This window comes from Acanthisitta chloris, unplaced genomic scaffold (genome assembly GCF_000695815.1).
Source record: "Acanthisitta chloris isolate BGI_N310 unplaced genomic scaffold, ASM69581v1 scaffold11569, whole genome shotgun sequence".
Classification (NCBI taxonomy): domain Eukaryota; kingdom Metazoa; phylum Chordata; class Aves; order Passeriformes; family Acanthisittidae; genus Acanthisitta; species Acanthisitta chloris.
In genome coordinates, this window is record NW_008693124.1 from 8,877 (window position 1) to 19,167 (window position 10,291).

The 10,291-nt window shown below is 49.4% G+C and overlaps 1 protein-coding gene across 1 annotated transcript in view; it reads left to right on the top strand.

Moving 5' to 3' along the window:
* Positions 1–10,291, top strand: part of PTPN22 (protein tyrosine phosphatase, non-receptor type 22 (lymphoid)) — a 17,897-nt gene continuing 7,606 nt past the window's right edge. Inside the window, exons 1-11 of the mRNA XM_009082961.1 lie at positions 1–138; positions 3,122–3,230; positions 4,268–4,344; positions 5,264–5,359; positions 5,715–5,753; positions 6,662–6,733; positions 6,827–6,886; positions 7,326–7,468; positions 8,413–8,479; positions 9,530–9,607; positions 10,138–10,230. Of these exons, the coding sequence (XP_009081209.1) occupies positions 52–138; positions 3,122–3,230; positions 4,268–4,344; positions 5,264–5,359; positions 5,715–5,753; positions 6,662–6,733; positions 6,827–6,886; positions 7,326–7,468; positions 8,413–8,479; positions 9,530–9,607; positions 10,138–10,230 (921 nt within the window). The 5' untranslated portion in view covers positions 1–51. The remainder of the gene's footprint in view (positions 139–3,121; positions 3,231–4,267; positions 4,345–5,263; positions 5,360–5,714; positions 5,754–6,661; positions 6,734–6,826; positions 6,887–7,325; positions 7,469–8,412; positions 8,480–9,529; positions 9,608–10,137; positions 10,231–10,291) is intronic.

Sequence of the window (10,291 nt, forward strand, 5' to 3'; positions counted from 1 at the left end):
TCATGTCCCTTCCCAGCAGGGTCAGACCAGGAGTGCTCTGTCTCCAGCAGCATGGACCAAAGGGAGATTCTGCTAGGAAACCTGCAAAAGGCCCAAGATAAGAAGCTCAACCCAGGAGAGTTCACAGAAGAGTTTTTGGTAAGTTCGCTCAAGCCTCAGCTCAGCGTTTCAGGGAACTTCTCGGGCACTTCTCAAACTGGGATGAGATTTGTGTGGGACAGTAAGATTTTCTAGGAGTTGTGTAAGAAAAAGACACCCAGGAGTTAACTGGGGTAAAAGGAATGTAAAGACAGAAGAGGAATGTAATAGTTTGCATTGAAACCTTGGGTTTCTAACTAATTGCCCCAGAGCTTCCTGTTTTCTGCATTTTTAATGCCCTTGTCAAGCCACAGTTTCACTTTGCCTGGTAACAGAACTGGGGGTAAAGGGAGAAATGTGGAGCCTCTGGCCCTGGTGACACAACTGGGGGTACAGGGAGGTATACAGAGCCTCTTCTGCTTCTCCCCATTGCAATCTGTTATAGCTGTGACACGTGTCCCTCTCAGGGACCTCCACTTGCTCCTCAACTTGGCTTTGCTTCTTTCAATAGAGTTCAGATTATCCAGAGCAGCTGTGGCAGCTCCATCCCTGGGAGTGTTCCAGGCCAGGCTGGATGGAGCTTGGAGCAACCTGGGCTGGTGGAATGTGTCCTGACCATGGCAGAGGGTGGGATGGGATGAGCTTTAAGGTCCTTCCAACCAAACCATTCTGGGATCTATGTCCAGCAGTGCTCCTGGTCCCTCCTGGAAACTACTTTCTTGCTCCCTCAAGGCAAAACCTGCAAAAAGTGCTGATGGCTCCTACCACCCCTTGCATTCTGCAGTGCCCAGCTGGTTGAGATCTGTGCACTGCCTGCTCTGTGAGCTCTCTGACAGCTTTTCTTTGCTTAGGTGCTGAGGCTGAGTCTGACAGCAACACACCATCTCACACCTAAAGCTGCTGCCTGACGATGGCTCTTGATGTATCAGCTGGAGGGGGGAGGCTCTGACAGGCTGTCTGGGCTGCTCTGAGAGGACAAGACATTGCCCAGCTTTACCAGAGACAGGGAAGGGTAAAACTGATACCTCTGTGAGATCTGAGGTGTGTCCAACACCAGACCAAGCCCTGGCCCCAGCGATGGGCTCTGCGGAAGGCACAGGGTTACTGACGTGTCCCCAGCCAAGCCTGGCACTTCAAACACTTGGGAAAAGCTGAGTGCTTGGTTTCCAGGTGTCTGGGGTGGAGGGAAGTGATTAATCTGAGCCTGCAGTGACAGTGTGTTGTTCCATGGAACAAAGTGCTCTCGCAGGCAGCTGAATTTCCCCTCTTGCTGCTGAGCTGTGCTGCGTGTGCAGGCCAAGGGCTCCCAGCCCTGGGGCATGGGCTGGCTCCAGCAGCCACAGGGTTTCATTTCTGGCCAAAACGACAGGTAGAAGTGGGGAAGGCTTCATTTCCTCTTGTATGGGATGAGATCTTCCAGCCGTTTTTGCAAAGTAGAAGCTTTACCAGGCGATCAATGCGGTTTGCGCTTCCAAACCTGATAGAAATGTTCAGTGCCATTTCTCTATTCTAATTCCTCCTTTTGCCTTCTGTGACCAAACATTTGGGCAGGCAAATGGTGTTACTGTAAATGATGAGTTTTGTCATGTTACTGTAAATGATGAGTTTTGTCAGAGTCTCATTTTTCTGCCTGTGTAATCTCACAGCTGGAGTTGGATCCTTACTGCTCTGCTCCCTGGAGCAGCTCCCCAGGGCAGTGGTCACTGTCCCAAGCCTGACAGAGCTCAAGGAGTGTCTGGACAATGGTCTGAGGCACAGGGTGGGATTTGGGGTCTGTGTTGAGCAGGGCCAGAAGTTGGACTCATTGATCCTTGTGGGTCCCTTTCAGCTTGAGATGTTCTATGATTCCATGATTTACTTTCTCATACATAGCATTTCCCAAGCAGTTTGATGTCAGATTATTCAGGGACAGAAAAGTAAAATGATTCAGGGCCTCAGCTCTGAGGAGACTGGCTACAGTGTGGAGTGAGGCTCCTTCCATGAAAGCTTGGAGGTTGGGGTTGCACTGGAAGGAGGCAAAGGAGGATGAGACCAACACCAGAATTGCTCAGAAGGTTACAGAATTGTGAAGTCTACAAATCTCACCCTGCTCCCACAACTTCTGTCCCTCTGTGCCTGCCCCCCATGTTCTGAATTAATAGAGACTGGACATGTGGACTGTCCTGAGCCTCCTGTACCTTCTCCCTGACTCATTCCTTCAGGAGGTATTGTATAATTCCATTCCTGGGGTATTGTACCATTCCATTTCTAGGGTATTGTGGCTGAATTTAGGGTTTAAAAGCTGCAGTTTAATATTAAAAAATATTAAAAACCAGCAACTCTGACTGGGACAAAAAAAAATATGGAAGAAAAAACACAACAAGGATTGTCCTTCTGAAGCTGATGTTAATGAACTGTGTGTGTTATTTAGAAGCTGATGTCAGTGAAATAAAATTCTACGCTTTGGCAGCAAAAAGATTCTTCAGCTCTCAGTGAGTGATGTAGCTGGAACTGAGAGAGATGAGAGATTCACAGCCCTGAGGGTCTGTCCCAGGACTCCTTGTCCCTTCTCTTTCATCAGTGCATGCAGCTTCTCTGCTCTGATTGCTTGTGCTCCCTGAGTGGCTCAAGCATTGCTGCTTGCAGCTATGGATGGAATCATCTTTGCCAAAGCTAGAAAAATGAGTTGTTTTATCTGTCTTGTCTGGTATTGGTTGGTAAAGGTGGTTTAACATTGTCACTGCTCTTATCTGGGTGCCATTTATGCTGGGGATGATTCTCCTGTGTCTTGAGGGTGATGGCTTGTGTCACTTCAGAAGACAACGTGTGGGCACCCCCTCAGCACACACTTTCCATTCTTCAGGGGCCTGAGCTGGGGCTCTCAGGTGGTTCTGTCTCTAGTCTTGCTCTGAGAACCTTGAGAAAAAACACACAGGAAAGAGCTAATGGTGCTGACCTTGCTTTGTGGTGGCAGCCTGACCCCTCGAGACCTTCACGTGTGCTCTCTAGTACTGTACTGGATGGAGCACAGTCTGCTGTAATTTCTTTCATTCTTTTATCACAGAAGCTGAAAAGGCAGTCAACAAAGTACAGATCGGATAAAATCTACCCTACAGCAGCGGCTGAGCAACCAGAGAACATCAAGAAGAACAGATACAAGGACATCCTACCCTGTAGGTTGGAAATGGCACATATATTTAGCCTTTTTTTTCCTAGCCTGAGTCTGTTCTCATCCTCCAGTATCTGCCTGCACAGTTGCTGTGTGTCAGCATCTGCTCTCTGTTGGCCTTGAATCCTGCTGTTCAGATTTAGAGCTTTGGTTGCTGACAGATTTTGGCACATGTCAATGCTTTAAGGCACATGGTGGGATTTTGGGGTTGTCGTGTGTAGGGGCAGAATTTGGATTCAATGATCCTTGTGGGTCCCTTCCAGCTCAGGATATTCTATGATATTTTCTACAGACAGAAGAATTTCTGTGGGTCCCTTCCAGCTCAGAATATTCTATGATATTTTCTATAGACAGAAGAATTTCTATTCACTAGGAAACACATCCCTCAATGATTATACTTGCAAGTTTTCTGCTTGAAAACATTGAAACCACTTGTTTTCCAAGGCCTTGTAGTGAATGGCTTTGGACAAAGACGTCTTCATGATGTACAAAGCAAACTAGAGGCAAAACCTGTTGTGGCTTGATGTGGTGGTCTCCAAAGGACAGTCTGTCCCTGGATCAGAGCAGACTGTCCCTTTCATCCATCCTAGATTGGAAAAAAAATAAATCATAGAATCATTAAGGTTGGAAAAGGCCTCCAAGATCAAGTCCAACCTTCAAACCTTTGAATCTAACCCCACAGAGCTGGTTTGAGTCTATAATTTAGGCAGAATATTGGGTGATTTGAGGCTTGGCTTGCTGCATGGTCAGAGGGGATCAGCATTGCACTGGGGTAGTGGCATCACCAGCAGCTCTTGCCTAAGCCTTCACCCCCACTCTGAAAGGAGCTTGTCCATCCCCTGTGCACACGTAGGCAGCAGCAGCAGCTCTGAGCAGGTCTGCCAGGAGGTGTGGAGAGGACATCAGCTCCTTGCACAGCCACTCACCTACCCTGGGGTGAGCTCTCTGATGTGTGTATTCCTCCAAAGCACCTTGTGCTGCACTCTGAGGAGCTCAGTGACCATGAAATACAGACACTGACCACTGCTTTTGTCCCTGCAGTTGACCACAGCAGAGTGGAGTTGTCCATGATCACATCAGACACAGATTCTCATTACATCAATGCCAACTTCATCAAGGTATTGCCTCTCTCGTGGCATTTTGCCCTGCTAAGGTTGTTGTGGTGCCACCTTGTTGAGTTGTGCCAGGAGGGGCAGGTTTGGGGTGAAGGAAAGGACTGGGCAGTAGTTTCTGGGATGTGCCCAGGGATAAGTGATGTAAGAAGATGTGCACAACCAGTGAGCCCCCCCAAAAAAACCCTGTGCAGCACAGAGGCAACAGGCTACAGGGCAAGGGACATGCGCTCAGGCTGGGGTGGAACAGTTTGTGGTTCACAGCCCTGACTTCCTTATCGGTGTTGCTGCCTTTGGTGGGTGACAGTGGTGCAAAATTGCCTGTGGCCAGAGTCGCCTTGGCTGAAACCAGTGCAGAGACAGGAAACCTTGCACTGCACCACGGCTCAGACCCACTGCAGGGTGAGCAACGGGCCAGGTCAGCATGGGCTGGTTCTCCAGCAGGAGTTCTGTGTGTTTTGGGATTTTCCAGTGCTCACACTCCTTCCCTGATTGACTGATAGATGGATGGATGGGTGGATAGATAGGTTTCCTTCATTCTCCATGTGACCCAGGGCTCTGTGCAACTCATCTGTAGAACAGACCATCACAACAGGATCATGGTTCATTCTTTGGCTGAGACGTGCCAAGCTGCACACTGCAGAGCTGCATCAGCTGTGGTTCCAGCACTTCCAACCTTGAAAAATGCACTGCAAGAACTGGTGGTCCCTGTGAGCAGATCTCAGCTCAAACCCAGCTCCCTGGTTTGGGGAGGTTTGCACACCATTGCTTGATTTAATGTAGGTGCCTAAAATTCACCTGCATAAAAGTTCTTCTAAATCCTTAATGGGCTCATTGAATAGAAGTAAATTCAGAGAGAGGAATGACTTTATTTCTGCTAGTGAACCATGCACAGATGTCTCCATGTCTGGTTTGAATGTTCTAGGGTGTCTATGGGCCAAGAGCATACATTGCAACCCAAGGTCCTCTCCCCACTACTGTCGTTGACTTTTGGAGGATGCTTTGGGAGTACAAAGTCATGGTAAGGTGCAGATTTATATGTAGTTTTGTTTTACTAAAGAAAAGTTGCCCATAGGTCCAGTTAGAAGTCCTTTGTGAGTAAGCAGAGTGGGAGTGTGAGGGTTTAGCTCCAGGTCCCTCCCATCAGCCTCTGCTGTGCTCGTGCCAAGTCAGGATCTGTTGGTGGCTGTCTCTGCCTTTGGGCTCTGGCTTGGAAGGTCCTCACACCTGGGCTGTGGGTGATGTTCCCAGTTTGACCTCCCTGGCAGTCAGGGCCTGGGGGAAGGCTGAAAAGTACCCACCAGTGATGAGGTTGATTTTGCTCCCTGGATAAGACACTTGTGTTCAGACTTCTCTAATGAACCTTCTTTCTGCAGGTCGTGGTCATGGCTTGTATGGAGTTCGAAATGGGGAAGGTGAGTAGCATGGCTGAGTTGGTCTCTGCTGTGGCAGTGCCAGAACAGGGTGAGAGTTGCAGGTTGTTATTAAATCTCATTAGTGACAGTGAATTTCTGTTTGATACGAGATGTTTCCTGAGCTGGAAATGGTCTAGTGGAAGGTGTCCCTGCACATGGCAGGAGTTTGGAATGAGATGAGCTTTAAGATTCATATGTTGAATCCTGTGCTCAGTTCTGGGCCCCTCAGCTCAGGAGGGACATTGAGGGGCTGGAGCAGGTCCAGAGAAGAGCAATGAGGCTGGTGAAGGGATTGGAGCACAAGTGCCATGAGGAGAGGCTGAGGGAGCTGGGGGTGTTCAGCCTGGAGAAGAGGAGGCTCAGGGGAGACCTTCTCACCCTCTGCAACTCCCTGACAGGAGGTTGGAGTCAGGTGGGGGTTGGTCTCTTCTCCCAGGCAACCAGCAGCAGGACAAGAGGGCACAGACTCAAGCTCTGCCAGGGGAGGGTTAGGTTGGAGATTAGGAAGAGATTTTTTAGGGAGAGAGTGCTCAGGCATTGGAATGTGCTGCCCAGGGAGGTGGTGGATTCCCCATCCCTGGAGGTTTTCAAGCTGAGACTGGATGTGGCACTTAGTGCCGTGGTCTGGTGACCACAGTAGGGTTGGACTTGATGATCTTTGAGGTTGATTCTATGATTCTCTGCTGCATCCCAAACTCTCCCAACTCTTAAGCTGCTTTTCTTAGCGCAGACAGCTTTTCAGGAAAGGGAAAACCAGCAGTGGTGGCTCCAGGGAAGGGGAGGCCGGAGCTGCCAACAGCTAGAGCTGAGCCTCTTCCCAGCAGGAGCTTTGTCCTGAAAAGTGAAGCAGGAGACAGCACAGCTGATCCAGTGGGGAATAACCAAACATATCCTACTTCTCCCAACAGAAGAAGTGTGAGCGGTACTGGGCGGAGGTGGATGGTTCCCCCCTGCACTGTGGCCCTTTCTCCATCACCTGTGTGAGTGCAGCCACCACAGCACCATGTCCCATCCCCTGCTCTGGAATCCTGTGGCATCCACAGAAAATGTGATTCTGACTTCTTGTTCTGCAGGCAGCTGAGGAGAAAAGAAATGAGTATGTGATTAGGACTTTAAAGGTGACCCTGAACAAGGTAAGTGGGAAAGGTCAAGGCAGAAAATGTATCTGGGCTGGTTTTATAACAGTGTATTAAAATGTGGTAGATTTTGTGCAGAAAAGTTTACACTGCTCAGGCTGCTGGTTTAGATTTGAGGGAACAAAGAATTAATTAACTCAAACCTCAATTTCTGAAGCTGTTTGTCAGCCACAGCAAATCAAACCCTGGGCAAGTGAGGCCAAAAGATAACATCAAGATCGTCATAAAATGGCAAAGCTGATTCTGCAGCAAAATCAGCTGCAAACTGCATCTCTGCCCTTTGCCTATGGGTGCAGATGAGACTTGGAGATGTCTGCAGCAATGCAACTTCCCTTGCTGTGCTGCCATCCCAGTCTGTGCCCGTGGGAGCTGCAGCAGCATCCCCTTGGAGGCACAGGCTGCTCCACACCCTGCCAGAGTTCTTCTCCTCCTGTAGGAAATCCGTACCATCCACCAGTTCCACTACAAAAACTGGCCAGACCACCACGTCCCCTCATCCATTGACCCCATCCTGGAGCTCATCAGGGAGATTCGCTGCTACCAGCTGGATGACAGTGTCCCTGTCTGCATCCACTGCAGGTGAGTGAGTGGCCACAGTGGGTGGCCAAGTTCACAGCCAAGCTCTTCTCATAGGAAGCCCTAAAGCAAACAGGTCCTCTGAGGACAGCTAGCATGGCCAGGTGACAGGGAAGGAGACAGGCAGCAGCAGACCAGCAATAGAATCATAGAATCATGGAATTGTTTAGGTTGGAAAAGACCTTTAAGATGGATGGAATCCAGCCAGTAACCCAGCACTGCTAAGGCCACCACTAAACCATGTCACCAAGTGCCACATCTACATGTCTTTTAAATGGTGACTCCACCACTGCCCTGCACAGCCTGTGCCAGGGCTGGGCAACCCTTTTGGTAAAGAAATTTTCCCTGATATGATATCCTATCTTCTCCTTGAGGCTGTTTCTTCTTGTTCTATCTCTTGTTATATGGGAGAAGAGACCAACCCTCACCTGACTCCAACCTCCTTTCAGAGAGTTGTAGAGAGCAATAAGGTCTAGTTAAGAGACAACCAGCACTAGGCATGTCCATGTGTGGCTGATCACCACAGGAGCACTGAGAACTGGATCCAGGGCACAGTTGCTATCTTCTCCTTGAGGCTGTTTCTTCTTGTTCTATCTCTTGTTATATGGGAGAAGAGACCAACCCTCACCTGACTCCAACCTCCTTTCAGAGAGTTGTAGAGAGCAATAAGGTCTAGTTAAGAGACAACCAGCACTAGGCATGTCCATGTGTGGCTGATCACCACAGGAGCACTGAGAACTGGATCCAGGGCACAGTTGCAGTAGAGCTGGGGCAGGTGGAGCCCAACGTGGAGCAAAGCTGCAGTAGGGACGTCGTGTGGGTTTGCACCTTCTGCTGTGTGGGACAGGAGGGTCACAGTTGGCTGTGGATCATCAAATATCCTGCTCAGAAAACACAGTGTGCTCACCCTCTGACTCCCTAGCAACCTGCTGTGGCTGTCATTGCAGTGCTGGCTGTGGGAGGACAGGAGTCATCTGCACCCTCGACTACACCCAGAAGCTGCTGAAGGATGGGGTGAGTGCCAGGCCCGTGGCACCTTCGGGTGGCACCTGCTTCCCTCTGTCTCTCCCTCACCTTCTCTCTCCTTTTCACCCCTTCTATCTGCTGTTTCAGAGCACAGCTGGGAATGGGAGCTCTCCACAGTCTGATGGGATAATAGAAGTGGCCAAACTGCTGCTAGTCCATTGCCAGTCTGTGCTGCTTCTGTCTCTTTAGGCACTGCCATTGCTCCTTCCCCATCACACCCATGGGTCAGAATCCCCTCTATTGCTCCAGAATCCCCTCCATTGCTCCCCCTGGCCAGACCCTCAGCTCGTGGTGCTTGGCTCTGCACTGACCTTCACTCTTCAGTGCAACTTTACTGTCTCTATTTGTCTCTCTGCACTGACACATCAGATCCTCAGCATTTCCAAACTAACACCTTGTTTCACTCTGTCTCTCCAAAGAGGATGCACGGGCAGTAATCCCTGGCCTCAGGGCAGGTTGCTGGGATTTTGAGGAGAGGCTGCTGCATTCTGTTCCACAGCTCCCTGAGCTCATCCATCTGGGAAATCAGTGTGTCCTTCATGCTACCCACAGCTGTGACCAGTGCTGCTCTAGAAAGAGTATTTCCTGTGGAGTGTGAGACAGGAGGGAGGAGGCAAGCTGCTTCCTAACAAAAAATAGCTCTTGAAGCAGGTTCTTTGTTAAAAATTCTTGCCATAGCAGGTCTGGATTTCAGGCACTGGTCTAAACTGAGTAAGGACTTGGAAAATGCTTAGAATTAGACCTGTCTGGAGTTTTATCAGAGAAATCATAGAAATCATGGAGAGGTTTGAGTTGGAAGGGACCTTAAAGGTCATTTCATTCCACCCCCTGCCATGGGCAGAAATACCTTCCACTAAGTTGCTCCAAGCCCCATCCAACCTGGCCTGGAACACTCCTAGGGATGGAGCAGCCACAGCTTCTCTGGGCAACCTGTGCCAGTGTCTCAGCACCTCACAGGGAAGAATTTAATCCTAACAACTAATCTAAAACTCTCCTCTCTTAGTTTAAAACCATTTCATCTTCTCTCTTTCTTGCAAGATTCTTCCAATGAACTTCAGCATTTTCAGCCTGATCCAGGAAATGCGAACACAAAGGCCTTGCATAGTGCAGACCAAGGTATGTGTGGGACATGGCACCAGCTGGTCTATTCCCCATCCTGGAGCTCAGCTTTCTCCCCAGTTCACAGTAAGGGAACCCAGAGCACTTGTGCTGTGGGAGTTGGGGTGTGGAGATGTTCTGCCCAGTCCCTTTTCTGAACAGGACACTGATGTTGCAGAAATTCACTGGGTACTGACCATTTCCTCACAGACAGCTGGGACAGCTTTGTGCTTGCACTGTGATTTATTCAATGCTTACACTGTGAAACCAGGGACTCTCCAGGAAATAAAGTGGGAACTTTTCTCAGCTGAGACAGACTGAAGAGGAAGCTCAATGCAGAAATCACTGTTTGTGCACCCAAAAAAAAAAACCCCAAATGCTTCTGAATCCTGTGAAAGTCGTGGCTTCTGCCTCTTCTAAGCATTCACACCCTGACAATGGACTGGGAAAAGCCACTTCTCTCAGGGGGGATGCTTATTTTGGGAAGAGGTGACGGTTCACAGGTGCCACAGGTGCTTTCTCTCATGTGTTGTTTGTCTGGAATGCAGGAGCAGTATGAGCTGGTTTATGACGCAGTGATTGAGCTCTTCAAAAGGCAGATTAAAGCACTCGATGCCCAGAAAGATTCTGCTGCTTCCCAGGTAAAAATCCCAGGATAAGCACACTCCCTCTCACACCCTGGGGCACACCAGCTCTGACCTC